Source organism: Myotis daubentonii, chromosome 4 (genome assembly GCF_963259705.1).
Source record: "Myotis daubentonii chromosome 4, mMyoDau2.1, whole genome shotgun sequence".
NCBI classification, from domain to species: Eukaryota; Metazoa; Chordata; class Mammalia; order Chiroptera; family Vespertilionidae; genus Myotis; species Myotis daubentonii.
Genome location: NC_081843.1, coordinates 25,517,998 through 25,536,026, shown reverse-complemented (window position 1 = coordinate 25,536,026; position 18,029 = coordinate 25,517,998). Strand labels below are relative to the sequence as shown.

Genomic DNA, 18,029 nt, shown 5'->3' with positions numbered 1-18,029 from the left:
CTCAGCCATCTCCTAACTCCCTAGGTTCTTCCTGGAACTCCAGACCCTGCTTGACATTCCCACTCCATATCTCACGGGCCGCTCACACCTTACATGCCCCACCCTGAGCCTCAATTGAACCTCTTCACCCCAAACCAGCTCCTCCCCCAGTCCTTCCCAGCTCAACAAGTGGGATGGTAAAGTTTCCATCAATTAACCCAGCCCACAGACCTTGTGTTCTTTCTTTACTTTCCTCTCTCCCCCATACCCTGCATCCAATCTGTCAGAAAATCTGGACAACTCCCTTAAAAATACCATATACCCAGAAGCCAACCACTTCTTGCCACCCTTGTCCCATCTCAACAACTTTCGCAGCTTCCTCAGGCCTCCCTGCTTCCATGCTCTCCCCCTTACAGTCTGTTCTCAACACAGCAGCCAGAAGAATCCTGTTTGAATGGAGCTGGGTCATGTCTCTCCAATGGTTGGTTCCACTAGGTCCTTCACGATCTCTGTCCACTGCCTCCTAATGACTCCCTGACCTCCCCACACAGTGCCTCGGGGCCCTGGCTGACCCCTCTGCCTGGAATGCTCTTCCCCCAGCTCTCTGCACAGCTGACTCCCTCTTCCTTTCCTTCCGAGGTTTACTCTTACTCTCTAAAATTTCCAACCTCACTCCCTACAGTTCTCCTCTCTTACCTCCCTGTCACCATGGAACCTGCTGTTTACTGTACTTACCTCATTCATGATCTGTCTCACTCTCACCTGCAAGCCTGTGAGCACAGAGGTTGTGTCTGGTGATTCATCCTCAGTGTCTGGGGCAGAGCTGGGCGCAGAGTAAACCTTCCATCACTGGGTCAGAGGTGTTTCTCTAACCTGTCGTTCTCAACCACCTTTGCCTCTCACTACCTGCACTACTGTTTACTTGATATTTTCTTTTACATTAACTGTGTTAAGCATACACTACCACCCCTCTATTGTTAAACCAGCATCACCAGGTAACGATGACATTAAATACAGTGAAAACAATAGTGAGTTCTAGCTGTTGTGGCCACAAATTAATGACTATGACCTTAAGGACTACTTCTCAGTTAAAAAGCAAGTGACAACCACATTAGCACCAAATAGACTTTTCCTACCCAATGGCATGCCCAGGAGCCCTTGGCCTGTAGCCTAGAGACTTTGAGAACCACTACATGAGATGAAGGGAAAGCCCAAACCCCTTTCAGAAGAGGGAAGAGAACAGCTGGTTCGGGGTACCGGATTCAGGAACGAGGCCCCAGTCCCAGCATAACGAGGGGCCTGATGGAATGGAAACCAGGCCTAACCTCTCAGGTCCAGCAGGGCAACCCCCAGGGTTGACTGTCAGTGGGAGAGCTGCTCTCACCACAGACTCCCAGACACTCCTCAGTGCCTGGGGAAGTAGTCAGCCACTCCTGCTCTCTCACCCCTTTGCTGTCACTACTCCCTTTTCTTGGGACACTCCGAACATCCCTTGTGGGTTCTACCCCAGACAACTAACCCTTCTTAGACCAGCCAGGCCTGTATGAAAGAAACCATTATTTTACAGTCCTAACATGAACATACACATAACGTAAGCTGAAGACGGGTCAGACCTTTTCTGCCTTCTGAGTCTTCTAGATGTACTAAACCTAAAATCAAGCACAGGTCTTCCTTAAAATAGAGCTTTGAGTGAGGTTGGGAGCCTAGCCAACTCCTCAGAGGAACTGCAAACAAGTTTCATAGTTTTACCAGCCAGATAAGTCTCGACACAAGCCCTCTTGGGCCTGTCCAGCGTCCCCATCATGTGCCACATTGCCAGTCATCTGCAGAAGGTGTCCACCTCTATCTGCTTGCTGCAGGCATAAAAGGCAACGGAGACCAAGTAATAACAGTGAGACCTTGCAGCAGGTGCTTAGTCTGGGACTCTGTTTCCAGGGGGAACTTTGAACTAGCTTACTCACATGGCTTTAACTTCCTGAACAGGTCTACATGATGGGAGGAAGCCACCTGTGTTCCTAAAAGAAGCTCACAAGGACAGAAATTTGCGTTTTGATTTTAAAGAAGTAGCTTGTCCTTTTGTGTGCCAGCCGGGCTTTAGATGCTTTGTTAGCAGATTGACTTAAAAGTGCCTGTAATTATTTCATTAAAGCAAATGCCCCCATGATTGAAAGGTACTTAAATGGGCTCCCTCCCGTTTGCCTAATGATAACCGCCAAGGACTCTCTCTCTCTGTTTCAGAGGCCCCCTCCCCCAGGAAACTGCGCAGTGACTCACCAGGTATCATGCCTTCAGCTTTGCTGCGGCTCGTGTGTTCACTCAGTTTCCATTTCCTTTCTGCCCATCGCGCCCTCCCTGCCCCTTTTTTTGGCCCTTGCAAATTCTCTGAGATTCCTGCAAAATCTGAAGGCTTGGACATCTTAGTTCAAAACTGTCCTTCATCACAACCAAGATCAACGCCAGATGACCCCCTGCCCTGACCCATTCTCCTTCCCTGCTTCCGCTTTGGCATGACACGGCACCGAATGTGTCCCTGAAACCACGCGGTGACAAGAGCTTAGAGGCTGTGTCACTTAGATTGTTCTTACCTGCGTGAGAGGGCCTCTCTTACCCTGTCAGGGACACTCGCCCTCCCTCGTCCGGCTAACACTGCACGGAGCAGGTACGACGACGCCACGATGTGGGCACACTCCTGGAGAATGGCTTCAGTCTAGTTCACTAGTCAGAATTAACAAAGCATAGGTTCACGGAAGCACAGCCCAGAAATCTGCCCCCTCACCCACCCCCGGGTGGGGTTTCACAAACTTGTCCGCAAGGAAAGTGAGCTCGCCATGATGCCTTCCAAGTGCTGGGGCTTCGGGAAGGCCTGGCTCCGAGCTGCGTTTTCAGTGTGTGAGGGCGACCTGAGCGCGGGGCGGCAGCGAGGCCTGGCTCTGAGCTGCGTTTTCAGCGTGTGAGGGTGACATGAGCCACCACAGAGCTGGCAGAGTCCTGGCCGAGCCTCTTCCAGAGTCTCACTGCACGTACTCACTCACGGATGGAGGCACGGGTACCCAAGACTCTAGGAAGCGCCTGGGGCCCTTCACAAGGCAGAGTTAAGAGGTCTGGATGTCTCGGGGGGGGGGGGGGTGTCTAACCACCTTTTCGTAGGTAAGGTAGGCACCTGGGGCCTGGTTTTCCTCTCATCCTCCTGAGAGGCCGAGCAAGCCCTGGCTGTGTCTGTCTTCCCTTTTCAAGAATCTCAGCTTTGCTGTCACTACTCAAATACTTAAAGCTGGATGAGGTCTTGGCAGGAGCTTTTAGCCTCAGCTTCCGAGCTCTCCTGCCAGCTCCTTGGGAACATAGGATTAGATGAACTCTAGGGTCCCCTGCAGCAGGGGACCCACAGATAATGGGGGCCCCAGCCGTGAGGCAGCAGGTGCTTACACCCTCATGTTGGTGAGTAAGTTCTCTGAGCCCACAAATAGAACCCACATTCTCCAGGACCAGACCCTTTAAGAAAACCTTTACAGGGTCCCTTACTTCCTGCGACAGTTACAGCCAGTGTCAACCTTTGCCTAGGATTTTAAATCAGTCCCTTCAAGGCAGACACACCTGAACCAGACAAAACAGACAGGGGACTTAGTGACCCAGGGAGTTTCCGCCTTAGACCAAGGAGCACGCCTATCAATTAGCAAATACAGACTCTTCCAGGAGGCAGGGTGCCTGGAAGAACAGGAGGCACTGATTCCGGCCCCAGGCCACCCACCAAGTTTCAAACCGGGTGGAAGTAGGAGAGAGCCTGGACTGCTGCTCCCCCAGGGCTCCGAGACCCTGCTCTCTGGCCCAAATTCCTAGAAAAAGACTTTTAAGGTTGCCACTAGAGAGAGATAGGAGTGGGGGGCCTAGAAGTTGGCCTGAGTCTAGCTGGGAGTGGCTACAACTTTAAGTATTTATTCCTGATCGCCGTACCTTGGGGGTGCCATCCCTTGCAGCTGGTGGGTCTCTCCCACCCTCAGACCCCAATCCTGTTGGGATTCCCCCCCTCAGCGATCAGGATCCTGTGGGCCTTGCTTATGCCTCCAATCTGACCTGTCCGCGTTGTTCTTAACTCAAGTATCAATAAGTGGGATGGGCTCACCTTCGTGGCTTTTCTGTCCAGGCTTTGCGTGGTCAAGCGGGTCGTTTTTCTTACAAAGTCTGCTTTCTTCTTAGACATCCTAGAATGATTTAAGACCTGGCCTCTGAATCAGGTCAAAACAGGGCCAGGTGGCCAGAGCCCCACACAATTATTGGTTGTGGCCACTGAAAAGGAGGCAAACATTCCTTCCAAACCATGACGGGTAAGTGCAGGTGGAGCCGGCTTTTCCTCCTCCTGCCAGCCCGCCCTCCTATGCAAAGCCTCACTTCAGGTGACCAGGGTCACCTGAGGGTAACGTAAGTGGTCACTCAGGGCATCAGGTAGGACAGAGGAGACAGGCACGGTAAGGACAGAAAGGGGTGCCCTACCAGCTAGAGCTAAAATACACCTTAGAAAAATAAGTGGAACCTGTTAATCCAACACATACTCATTGAACACCTATTATAAGCCAAGAATGGTGGCTGCCATGATGAGTAAAAACACAGATGAGACCCCCACCCTGGGGAAACTCAGCCCAAGAATTCTGTTCCACCAAAGCTGGGCGCAGAGTTGCCTGTAACCAGAGCAACCGCGCAGGGACCGCCTTCCCTCTCAGGCTGCCCTTAACACAGCGGTTCTCAACCTGTGGGTCACGACCCCTTTGAGGGTCGCATGACCCTTTCACAGGGGTCGCCTAAGACCATCGGAAAACATATATAATTACATATTGTTTTTGTGATTAATCACTATGCGTTAATTATGTTCAATTTGTAACAATGAAATTGGGGGTCACCACCACATGAGGAACTGTGTTAAAGGGTCACGGCATGAGGAAGGTTGAGAACCACTGCCTTAACATCATTTCCACCTTCTTCCAGTTGCAAACCTAAAAAAACCCTTCCCTCGTCCCCGCTCTGAAGGCAAGGTGCAGGATGAGAACATTTCTCCTTCATACCTACTCCACAGGGTATGAATAAACCCATGGGACATGGTCACCGCAGACCAGGACCCTGGAGTCCGTGAATGAGCAGCCAGACATGGAACCTACTTTCCCCCACTCCAGCTGATCAAATGTAACCAAACTTTGGAACTGGTCAAGATTTGTTGACTTCAACCTCAACATTTGTGTCTCATTTGAGTTTTTTTCCCCCTTTCTAAAAGTCTCTTACGACAATTTCTGTACTAAAGAAACATGTGTTTTCTTAAAACCCACAGGCGAGGAAACGAGACCTCTTTTGTTCCCTCTAGAAGGTCTGGAGGACGTCGAGTTATTGAAAACGCGGATGGTTCAGATGAGGAAATGGATGCTCGTGACGCAGACTTCAACGGAACCAAAGCCAGTGAATAGACAAACTTGCTGAAAACAAAAACAACACCCAGTGGACTCTGCTTAGCACTGTCCAAATCCATTTTCAAATTCCAAACCTCACAAACACCCCTCACAATGAACATAACACCTCCCTGTGCTCAGGGCATCAATTTAAGTTTTGAATCGTGTACCAAATGAGAAAAACCAACAGGAGACACAGACACACCCACTCCCCCTCTATCAAGGAACTGTGCAGAGGTTTTGAGTTTTTAGATAAATAGATCCACAGTAACTTAATCACTGGCAACTTAGTTTACATAAAATGGGGAGAAAGTCACCAAAATGGGTGCCACTGCCCCGCCCACTCCCAAGTCATTCCCTGCCCTGTGTACTCTTCCAACATCGTGAGTAGGACCTGGTTTGAAAATTCTCCCCCGTCCTGGTTACCACACCTCAGATGCACACAGTTCACTGAGACCAAGTGCCTTCCGTAGTCACCTGAATTAAAAAGGAGACACTGCTCGACTGGACAAGAGCAGGAATGTGACACTGTTTTATATGCACCCCGACTGTATTTAAGGACACCCTCACGAATAAATAAAAGGATTAAATCACTGGAACATAGTCGGTGTTTGTTTTCTACAGAGCGAAAGAATGGCGGGGCAGGGGGGGGGGGGAGGGGGACCCTAAGAAGTGAAGGTTACTTCTTAAATGGAAAAACTGAGGCCTAGGGAGGTGAAATAAAATTGCCCAAGTTCCCACCTGGCAAAAGAGCAGCTGCAAAGTGAGTCTGTGCAAGGGGTTTCTCCAGCCAGGAGGTGGGCAGCTCGAGCTCAGAGAGGAACATGATCAGGAAGAACATCTTTATCCATCAAAACCAGTACGTATGTGATGTGAAGAACACAAGCTTTCCTTGAATTTTTAAAGTTAAAGCACAAGACTTCGCACAGCAGGGGTTGACAAACTCTGTAAAGGCCAGAGGGTAAATATTTTAGTTTACATATGTCTCTGTCACAGATGCATTTTTTTTCTAAAACAACCCTTTAAAAGCATCAAAACCATTCTTAGCGTGAGGACCATGAAAGGCCAGGCCATGGGCCTTTCCTTCCTCAGCCAGAGGCTCCAGACAGAGATTCCTTGCAAAAGGTTCCTTTCACACAAAGGAGTCCATGCACCAACACCGGGGACTCAGATTTGAGAAGAGAGCAAATACGGAAACGGCGAAGGCTCCGCAGTGACCAAATGTGAATATACCCTGAAAACTACACAAACATATCCCCAGTGCAGTTTGAAGAAGTTGATTTGGAGGAAAACGTTTAAAAAGTGGGGTTTTTCATATTTAGTTACTTGGTTAGGAAGCAAGCTTTTCACCATATGAGCAAACACGGAAGGACACACGAAGCAGCATTTACTGACCACCACACACTAGTTGAAAATTAGTTTCTCTTGATTTTATTGTTCTTTTAAAAAAATAAAAGTACATCTTTTCCCATTACAGGTTAAATGTTTTTAGGATAATGAACCAGGCACTGAAGTTTAATTCCCTGTTGAATTTCAGTAGCACTTGAAAAGTTCTATTTTCAAAGCAAGGATAGTTTTGCTGTTCTTTTGGAAAAATAACTTAGTTACAAAAGGAAGGTTCTTGAACTACACACATGCTCCTGAATTCATGTCTTCTTTTTCTGTGATGGAGAGCGTGAGACAGCCATTCCCAGCAAGCAGAGATAAGCATGTGCCCCGTCCACGTTGAAAATGCTGTGTGCGTTTCTTCTTTGACAAGAAGCGTCGTCAACAACAATCCTGGTGGTTTAACCTTATTTGAAGGTTACCCTGATTATTTCATTATGGCCATCAATGAAATTCCATTCTTAAAGGCTCTATTTCCAAGGCCGCTCCACCCGCATGACTTTGCGGGTCCTGAAGCGAGGTCACCCCCATGCCAGGGGTGGGGCACAGGACAAGTAACGGTCAACACACATGTAAACAGGAAAGGTTTTCCACTGACCTGGTCCACGCAAAATATACCCTGAAACTTAGGCACACCTCTAAAAGCGTCAATGAGCCAGCTTAAGAAGTGTGGGAGGTACACTACAGTTTTAGTCAGCACGTGCCTAGTCTACTCTCTGCTCTTAGAGGTGATCTCAGTGTACCGATCCTTGCTGTCCATGCAGTATTGAGAGACTTTGTTCTCGAAGACAGCTCCAGGTGAATGGGACCGGGGAGCCCGAGGGGGTCAGATCCCCTTGTAAGGCGTCTCCCTCCGGACGTTAAAAACACTCAGGACCAATCAGGACTTGGGTCAGCTCACAATGATGGGGAAGCCTCAGCACTCACACTCAGAACCCCTTCCAGCAGGTCCAGTTTGTCCCTGTCCATCTGCAACACACCAACATGGAGGCTGGGACTGAGACTGCATTCCACAGGGTCAACCACCAGGGCCACGGGCAATGGCCTCAGTCATTGGCTAGTGTGACTGCTTGCCCATATTTCTCAAACTACCTTAAAAAAAAAAACAAAAACAAAAAAAACCTAGTGTGAAGAGGGGATGAAAGGTAACAACTCCCGCACAGACACGAGTGGCTTTGCTTCTGTGGATTTCCTAAAGCAACAGCTTGACTACACCCTGGGCTGACGGCAACGACGGTGAGGACAGGTTTGAAGGCGGCTTCCCAAACTCCAGGCGTTTTCCCGACCTTCAGACAGAGCAAACCAAATTAAGCAGACATCACAGCTGTTACGACTGACTAGCATCGGGGCCCACAGTTACAAGAATGAATATCAAGAGCCAGGAGCAGGGTCACTGCGTCTCAATTTTCTCTCCTGTGAAATGAAGAAAAGGACACTGGCTGTCTAGCGCTCCCATTCCCAAGGCCACACCAGAAGCCCAGGTGCAGAAGACCCTCTTTAAAGGTCTGAAAGTTACGTGCGTTCCCACGGAAAACAATTCTTCATTTCCTGTCACCTGTCTGCCAGGGACCCACCAGATTGTGGCTTGGGGTCCAGTAAGATGGTGGCACATCTTAGAAAGTTACTGATGCTGGAAGCTTACTGATTTTCTTCAGGCAAGACAGTACATGAAGCCATTAAAGGTCAGATTTGTTTTCCAATCCAGTGACTGGCTTCAGGATTCTAGTCTGGCTGGAATTTATTGCCAGTTTCCAGAAGGTTCTAAAGTTTGTTTTGTTTTTTAATTTTTTATTTAAATCCTCTTCTGGAGGAAGCAGAGCAGTATTAGAAGTTCAAGTCCCAGACAAGTGATTTATACAGGACATCCTCACAGCATGACCAGGAGCTGGGACTGCAGAATCTGATAATAAACACAAGCCTCTCCTTGGCCATTTGCCCAAACAGAAGACACCACCTAACTCTGTCTCCAGGGATGGGGTAGAGCTCACTGACATAAACCTGCAACTTTTAAAAAATAGCTTTCAGGCCCGACTTGTGTGACCCAGTGGCTGAGCATCAATCTATGAACCAGGAAGTAATGGTTCAATTCCAGGCAGGGCACATGCCCGGGGTTGTGGGCTCAATCCCTAATAGGGGTTGTGCAGGAGGCAGCCGATCGATGTTTCTCTCTCTCTTACTCTCTGAAATTAATAAATAAATATATACATATGTGTGTGTGTGTATATGTGTGTGTGTATGCATATGCGTGTATTATATATATCTATAATAAAAGCGTAATATAATAATAAAAGTGTAATATACTAATTAGACCAGATGTCCTTCCAAAGCCAGGGCTGTGAGGGAAGCCCGGGTCCCAGGTGCCAGATGGAGAAGCCGGAAGGCCTACTCTTGCACAAATTTCGTGCAGTGGGCCTCTAATTATATATATGTATTTTTTTTTAAATGGCTTTTGGTCAGAGCTAGAGGAACCCACCTCAAGTGACAGCAAAAAATACTGACCCTTTATCGCCCAGAGGCACGCTGGTGCTGCTTGGCCGTCTGTCACCACCATCTCTGCTCTTGCTGGCCCGCCCTGAGGTGGGGCCACCTGTCCGGTTTGGGGACTGCTCATACACGAAGTTCCGGCAGGATGCGAGTTTGGACTCCAGTGCCTGGAGAGAAATAGGCTTTCATCTCTCAAGTTAAAGACAAGAACTCCTATCTCTCACTGGAGCCTAAAGCAGTTTGTTGTGCACTGGAATTCCCAAGTGGGGCCCAAAGGAATCCAATGCACAGCCAACTTAGACCTGCAGGCCTAAGATATTTAGCTGCTTCCTGAAAATCACTAACTACCGATTATCCAACCCTGCCTATGGGAAATATGAAGGTCTGAACAAGGACTTTGCTGTAAACAGACCCCACAAAAACCAAAAGTACACTGAGACCCCCCTCCCCAAGCTTCTCTACATGCTAACTGTGCAAACTATTCAGAGAACTGTTCATATAACAGAAAATCAGATGATCCAAAACTCAAAGTAAAAACATAAGGAGTTGCAAGCTCCTATTGAGTTGCAGCTCAGAATACATAAATCCTGGTTGATGACAGACTGACAGGAGTTAAATTATGTGGCCTGCTGAGCATCATTTTAAAAAATAAAATGAAAACTACAACGAATACCTATGTTATTTCTTAAGCACAAAATAATCCTTCCCTATAATTAATATAAAACCTATTAAGTTCCCTGCCCTAGCCTTTCAAGATTTTCTCTTAACTCCCTGAGAAACAAAGGGAAGGTAATTTTGAAATGTTTCTGTTTTTTCAAATTAAGAAAAAAAATCATACACACCATTTGAACTTCCCAAATTCCAAGGAAAAAACGGTACAGGGAAATAAACATCTATCCAGGGATCAAAGAGATGACTTCATACATGATTCTAAAGGTTGTGACAGACCCCGAGCTACACCTAGGACTCATGAACTCTGTTAAAGGGGAAAGGAAGTGGTAAGGTCATCATCCCTCGCCAACTTCCTGAAGGACAGGCAAAAAGCCACAGCAAACCCAGGGAGGCGCCAGTCGCTCTTACCCCCACTTTCCGCAGCAGGTCTCCCACGATGTTGAGGGCTGATATTCGGGCCGCAGGCGTGAGGGGGGTCCCACCTGTGGAGTCATCTAGGCCTGGGTGTGCAAAAGGAAGTACATGTAACACCAACCCACAGTCGTAAGTCTGTGCACTGACATCGCTAAATGCAAAACCCCAGGGGCAGGCGGGGGAGGCTGCTCTTGCCTTGGGTTCTGGATGCTTCCCTGTTTTTTCATTCAATAGCTAACTGTCTCACACAGTGAGAGCCTATTTAATGACCAACCTGTATTAAATATTTATCTTTACATGTTACTCTTCTACAACTAAATCAACACAGCCCTCAAGTCCTAGGAATTCCACATAGAAATTTAACACCAAGAGCCTCTGAGCCAACCACACTTGTAAGGGTTCTACTGTGCAGAGCCGCCCTCCTCAAAGCAGACCAGGCACCAGCAGCACAGAATCCCTTGGGCACTTGCTAGAAAGGCATCTCAGGCCCCACCTAGACCTACTGAATCCGAGGTGCATTTAACAAGATGCCCGGCCAACACATGTGCCTGCCAACGTGTGGAAAACACTGCTCTAGACTGGGAGTCTGAAATCTCACCGGTCTCTTCACCCCCAGGGACGAGCTAAGGGATAAAGCAGTGTACAGCAGTGGAAGCCCAGAAGCCAGCCTGCCTAGGCTTGAATCCCAACTCTGCCATCCACCAGCTGGGAGACAAGCCCCTCAACTCAGGCCTCCGTCTCCTCAGCCATCAAACAAGGGTAGCACTTTCATTATTTGCACTTTGGGCCTGTGGTGAGAATTCAGTGAGGTTACATGTGTCTGTATGTATATATGTATGTATGTGTGTGTGTATATGCACACACACACATATACACCTATATGCATACATATATACATGTATATGTATGCATATGCATATACATATATGCAAAGCACTTTAAGCAGGGTGACTGGCACATACTGAGCACTCAATAATTTTATATTATTATTATTGGCTATTAAGTAACCCTTCAGAATCTCACAGTTAACACAGTTCGTACCACTCAGGAGTTTTCTCGTGTTTCGCGCGCCATCTGTTAAGGACCGCTCACGAGTGTTCTCGTTTTTCACGCCCATGGAAAAAGGAGCGAATCTAGATACTTACGTAAATTTTGTTTGGTCCCTCTTCACAGAGGAAAATGTTTTACGCAGTACCATACGCTAAAAAAGTACTAGGAACTTTAATTGTTTAATTGTTTTTGTAAATAAAAATGTTATAATTATTGAAAAACACCTAAAGTGCATTATGATGATTTAAATAACGTGCAGTTTGCCCAAAAACGTGCGGTCCCTGGTGTATGTCTTAGAGATTTCTATGCGGTATGCAATGTGTTAATCAGTCAGCAGAGAAACTGGGGTGAAAACTCAAATTCCTCATTTCTACAACACAGCACAGGTCACAGTGGCTCCATTTCTAGTTGGATATATTGCTGGACCCACAAAACACTTTTTGTTTGGTTACCAAAATTTTACATCTGGAAGAGTTCATATTCAACAAGAGGATTCTGGCTTCTGGTAAAGAAGGGAAATGCCTACTAATGCTGGGCCTAAATCTCCTGTGGCAGGAGCAGAGCTCTCTCCAAGTGAGGTTTCCGTTTTCCAGCTCACCACAGACTCCACTGCTCTCTATTGCCTCACACCCAAGAGGCTCTTCTCACGTGCCTCAATGCTCTGCCCTGTGAGCTTCCCAGTTTGCTCCCTGCCGTCTAGCCCAGTCCAATTTCTCTCTCACTCAGGAAAGCTTTGTGAAGCAAAGAAAGTCCTCCCGACTCCATTCTTCTTACCACGTCTGAACGTCCCCGGTGTGAAGCTAGAGCTGGGTCCCCGATGTGCCACAGGAGTGGATGGCACTGAGCCAGTGGCCTGCACGGCTATGTCTGTCCTTTCAGCTGCCACCGAGCTGGGCATGGGAGTCCTGGGTTTCTCTTGCTTTTGCTGCACGGCCAATTCCTGCCGCAAATCTGCACGAGGGAAAGAATTCAGATTAAGCCTTAGCACTGGGTGATGAGAATGGAGATGTGGAAAGGGGAGGGGAAGGGGTCAGCAGTAGACACTGATCAAGGAAAAGAAACAGGGTGAAAAACTGGAGCTAGAAACCCTGAATGACATGAAACCCACAGGATATTGCCTAGCCGGCTTATAAAACTACATGATTTTTCTTTTGAGTAAAAACCAAAAGGTGTAAAAAAAATTAACTATGGCAGTGATATACTAATGCTTTTATTGTTTCAAAAGAATGCCAATGTAGAGTTCTAAGTGAAAAAATATGCTTCCCCAACCCATCCCCAAATGCCCCTCCCTCACTCATCAACTCTCATAACATGGAGATCTTTCCAATCCCTTTTCTCTGCATTTTCAAACATACGATTTATACAGGGTGGGGCAAAGATAGGTTCACCGTTGTTCATACGGAAAATAACACAATAATTAATAGTAATACGAGAATAAACTATGTTTTGCATACTCAGAACGGTACACCTACTTTTGCCTCACCCGGTATGTATGTGAATATCTATTAAGCATCTAATATGAATGATTTTTAGTTAGCATAAACAGAAACATACATCTACTGTCTATGACTTATCTTCCTCCCTTCAGTGGTCTGTCCTAACAATTGTCCTATAATCGCATTTATATCTATACCGTTAGTTTAAACATGGGTTAACACTGCACAAAATAAGTCTATGTAATTTATTTAACCACTTCCTTACATTTAGGAACAACTACTCTTAAACTTGGCTTTTCTTTTTTAAATATATTTTTACTGATTTCAGAGAGGAAGGGAGAGGAGAGAGATATAGAAACATCAATGATGAGAGAGTATCGTTGATCAGCTGCCTCCTGCATGCCCACCACGGAGGATCAAGCCCACAACCTGGGCATGTGCCCTTGACTGGAATCGAACCCAGGACCTTCCAGTCCACAGTCTAATGCTCTATCCACTGAGCAAAACCAGCCAGGGCTGAGCTTTTCTTTTTAATCCCTCTTCTACTGGCCACACTTTATAAACTATAAATGTTATAAACAATTAACTGGAGCTTTAAGTGTGGTCCCAGACAGCCTGTGTGCCAAGCAGGGTGCAGGTTTCCAGCATAGGTGACACCAGGCAGTGCTCTCAGGTAGGGAAGAGGGGACAGTGCTGGTGTGGGCAGGGGGAACAAAGCCCAGGCCTCCTGACCTCTGGCTTCATCCTTCAGTCGCTGAACAGATTCTAGGAGATTCTCCTTCTCATCAAGCTCGCTCTCCAAGAAGGCATTTCTCTCAATGGCTTGATTCAAGCGCTGCTCAAAGTCTTCCAGAGACATGATCGTGGCCCTGGGCAAGAGAAAAGCAAAGTTGTCCAAGAGAGCAATCAGCGACATTTATCTGATGCCTACATACTGGGAGACGAGAAGGGTCAGACACATGAGGGTGTAAGTCCCAGCACTGGCATTTCCTAGAAACCAGACTTGAGCAAGCCAACACCTTCATCTTCTGGGACCTGGCCCTTCACCTACAGAATGGGAATTGTCTTAGCTCATGAGGTGCACAAAACTGTACTGAGGATTAAATGAGATAACATCCACACAAAACTTAGCAGTGAGCCAAGGCCTCAGTAGGACCAATCAACTGCCAACATCCATCTTCTCTTGAAGACGATCACTGCAAACAGTACTCAGACTATCCGACTAAAATGCATACACCATGTAATCACATGCATTTAAACAAATAAAAGAAACTATCTTTAATTTCTCAGGTACCATAAAACATCTAAAAGTTCAAAATGCCCAGCCCAGCTGCTCTGTTAACCACCACAGTGTAGACATTCCAATGGAACGCTGTGACAGGCACTGAGAAGTGCTGGGAAAAGAAAGTTACCTTTTCTGAAGCACTGGCACAGTTTCCTCATATGCAAAGTGGGGACAGTGCCTCCACAGGGGTTTGGACTGGGGACAAGTAGAGTCATACAGGAAGTGTGCAACAGATGTTTCACACATACCATAAGTGCTTAATAAATGTCAGCAATTTTTATTACTGACCCCATGTTTGTCTCCAGAAGACCTTTAACATCCTGTTCATTGTATCTCACGGTGATGAGGAGCATCTGTTAGGAGTGGAACCCAGGAGTTAACACCTGTCTCTCCCACGTACGACTAGCTAAGTGTCCTTGGATAACCCAATGTTTCTGGGCCTTCAACAGCAAAGTGGGATTGACAGTGATTTATTCAACATAACCTACTATGTCCAGATTGAGTCATATTAGTACCTACCCTCAAGGTAAATAAGATAAAGTTACCAAACGGGCCTGAAGGAAAACAACGAAGGGACAATATTTAGGAGTACAACATTGGAATCAGTTAAAATGACCCTCAGGCTGACATGTCAAACAACAACAAAGATAAAAAACACATGAGAATTTATGATAAAGATGGCATCATAATCATTGATGAAATATGGGTAGTTCAATTCTAGGTTTGAGGTCTATGGATAGCCACCTGGAAAAAATTAATGTTGGATCTATATACCTCATACTGTACCCCCAATATAAATTCCACCTGGATCAGAAATTTAAACTCAGTATTTGGTCAAAATCTACCACTGGCTTCTGGAATGCCAGAGAATTGAAAACCAACTTCAGAGATATTCCTAGCATGCTTGAACCTGTGTGGGTCAATGATCATTGATTTATTAGCACAGCACATAGATTTATTATTATTATGTGAGTATTTACTTTCAACTAAAGGTAAGCATCCCAGTTGCAACCTGAGTGAAAATAGCTTATGCGCCTTAGACACTGAAATTCTGTCAAACGATGCATAAAAGCATATTTATAGGAGTAAAATGCTGCAATGCATAAGGACTGTGAAAAGAGTTAATCTGGTGTACAGTTACTGAGAATTTGAAAATAGTTAAGTCGGAAAATACAGTTTTAGTAAATATGAATATTAAGAGATACATCTGTTAGGTTACTGAGAACAAGTCCCTTTGGGGCCAATAAATGCTTTTAACGTTTACATATTACCTCATGCCCATCAGAATGGCCACTCCCCCAAAAAAACAGAAAATAAAGTGTTGGTGAGGATGCCGAAAAATTGGGATTTTTGTTCACTGTTCATTAGAATGTAAGAGCAGTCATTATGGAAAATAGTATGGAAGTTCCTTAAAAAATAAAAAATAGAATGATCCAGCCATCATACTTCTGGGTATACATCCAAAAGAATTGAAAGCAGGCTCTCAAAAGAAATACTCATGTTCATATTAGCATTATTCACAATAGCCAGGAGGTGGAAGCAAATTAAGACAAATACATAAAGAAAATGTGATAAATATATGCAATGGAATATTATGCAGCCTTAAAAAGGGAGGAAATCCTGTCACATGCCACAGTATAGATCAGTGATGGCGAACCTCTGACACGCGAACTCATTTTTTTGGTTGATTTTTCTTTGTTAAATGGCATTTAAATATATAAAATAAATATCAAAAATATAAATCTTTTGTTTTACTATGGTTGCAAATATCAAAAAATTTCTATATGTGACATGGCACCAGGGTTAAGTTGGGGTTTTTCAAAAGGCTGACATGACGAGTTCAAAAGGTTCGCCATCACTGATATAGATGAACCTCAAGGACATTATGCTAAGGGACCAACGCAGTCACAAAAGGACATTTACTGTATGGTTCCATTCATATGGAATATCTAAGGTGGTCAAAAATCATAGAAACAGAAAGTAGAAAGGTAATTACGAAGGGCGGGAGGGTAAAAGGGGAAATTAATGTTGGTAGGTTTAGAGTTCCAACGCTGCAAGATGAAAAAGTTCTGGAGATCTGTTGCACAATAATGGTAATACAGTTAACACTACTGGACTCTATCTTTTTAAAAAAACAGCTAAGACGGTAAATTTGATTTTGTGGTTTTTTTAGCACAAAAAATAAAAAATTAAAAAGTCTATGTATAACAACCCATAAAAGAGTAAAATTAGATTAAATCAATTTTAATCTTTGTTGATCTTTTTGGTATACTAAGTAAAATAACCTTTAAGGAATGTATTTAATTTTTAGTCACTTCCAATTCGGTCCTAAGTCTTTCAGGGTTATACTTGCACAAGGTTATCCCCCTCCTCAGTTTAATGTGAGCATTTAGTTTACAGAGGTACAGTGCAGGGACCATAACAAGCAAACAGCTGATGGTGTCAAGGGATTATTGTTCTGCAGCAGACTGTCAAATGTTCCAAATATAACTAATGAAATTTTATAATAAAAGTGTAATGTTCTTAAGGTTTTAAAAACAAAAGCTTTGTGTTCCAGAACTTTGTTCATTGTATAATGGTGCTTTGAGCTTCTACCTCATCTGATTTAACATTCAACATGGCCAAAATGAGAACCAATGCAATTTTAGTAAAAGAAAAAAAAAAAGATCAAAATTACAACTAACCTACAGAATAACCATCATTCAGAACCACCTGAAATCTAGCTAAACAGAAGACCTACAAGTAAAAATACAGAAGAAGCCACATCAACACAGGTAGGAGGGGTGGAGACACGGAACCAGGTGGTCCCACACCCAGGTGTGGTGGATAAAAATTGTAAGGGATATCTTGGCTGTGGAGGTTGCCCCTGAGAAGAGAGAAGTCCTGGCCTCACACCAGGCCGCCCCCGCCCCCACCGCCCCAGCCCAAGGTTCCAGTGCCAAGAAGAGAAGTCCTGAGAACTTCTAGCTGTAAAAGCCAGCGAGGATTGTGGCTGAGTGAGATGGAGGGCTGCTAGAGTCCCAGGCATTCCTCTTTAAGGGCCCATGCACAGACTTACTAGGACTCACCCGCTCTGAGCTCTAACCTTGGGCAAGCAGCTCCAAGGGCACCAGGGACATATGGGGAGAAACTGAATTCTCTGGGTGAGGGCTGGAGGGGTAGCTTTCTCTCAGACAAAAGTGCTGGCAGAGGCCACAGTTCCTTTGCTGAGCCCCCCCACACAGAGCAAGCAGGTGGTGCCATATCTGAGCCTCCATCAATCTGGCTATCACTGTTTGCCCTGGCCTGGTGATTCCCTCAGATCTCGCCCAACCCAACTTTCAGATCTGCCCAATCTGTTTCCAGTGGCTTTTCCATACAAATTGCCTGTTTTGGCTCATGCGTCAGACTTTCCTAAAATCTTTCGAACAAGCAGTATCTGGTCTCGGTGTGCCCCTGACCTTTTGTTAAGTGATCCCAGGCCTGGCACTAGTGGCAGCCAGCCTTGTTTCACCGCTTGGCCTCTCCTGGGCATCTCCAAGCCTACCACAAGTAGCAGCCATCTGCAGATTGCTTTGTAGCTCATACCCGGAGGCCTCAGGCAGGGCTCAGACAGTGGCTGACTTTGGCCTGCACGTCAGGCCTGAGCCTTTGCACCCAATGGACAACTTCAGACCACACCAAAGCACCACCCAACCACCTCCACAATAGACACACTCAAGAAGCAGACTCAGCGGGCACCAGAGACCCACTGAAGTAAGTCCTATTCCATGGGATGGGCCCCTGAACAGCTTTTCCTTAATGGTGGCTGCAGCTAGTCCTTGCAGCTGACTGGCCTGGGGATAAATCCCTCCCACTGATGTACCAATAGCAATCAAGGCTCAACTATAACAGGAGGGTGCACACAGCCCATAAGGT

The 18,029-nt window shown here is 45.9% G+C and overlaps 2 protein-coding genes across 13 annotated transcripts in view; one reads left to right on the top strand and one right to left on the bottom strand.

The window, feature by feature from the left end:
* The window catches only part of MYH11 (myosin heavy chain 11), a 118,723-nt gene extending 112,719 nt beyond the window's left edge, over positions 1 to 6,004 (top strand). For 2 of the 5 annotated variants that reach the window (XM_059693268.1, XM_059693267.1), the window contains 2 exons: positions 2,218 to 2,256; positions 5,291 to 5,425. In XM_059693268.1, the coding sequence (XP_059549251.1) occupies positions 2,218 to 2,248 (31 nt within the window). In that variant the 3' untranslated portion in view covers positions 2,249 to 2,256; positions 5,291 to 5,425. Of the gene's footprint in view, positions 1 to 2,217; positions 2,257 to 5,290 lie in introns of all 5 variants that reach the window. The other 3 variants (XM_059693266.1, XM_059693265.1, XM_059693269.1) reach the window with 2 other exon arrangements.
* Positions 6,005 to 6,813: 809 nt separating this feature from the next.
* NDE1 (nudE neurodevelopment protein 1) overlaps positions 6,814 to 18,029 on the bottom strand; it is a 38,395-nt gene continuing 27,179 nt past the window's right edge. For 2 of the 8 annotated variants that reach the window (XM_059693273.1, XM_059693274.1), the window contains exons 5-9: positions 13,580 to 13,716; positions 12,186 to 12,362; positions 10,356 to 10,447; positions 9,291 to 9,442; positions 6,814 to 8,077 (exon numbers count right to left, since the gene is read on the bottom strand). In XM_059693273.1, the coding sequence (XP_059549256.1) occupies positions 7,984 to 8,077; positions 9,291 to 9,442; positions 10,356 to 10,447; positions 12,186 to 12,362; positions 13,580 to 13,716 (652 nt within the window). In that variant the 3' untranslated portion in view covers positions 6,814 to 7,983. The other 6 variants (XM_059693280.1, XM_059693278.1, XM_059693277.1 and 3 more) reach the window with 6 other exon arrangements.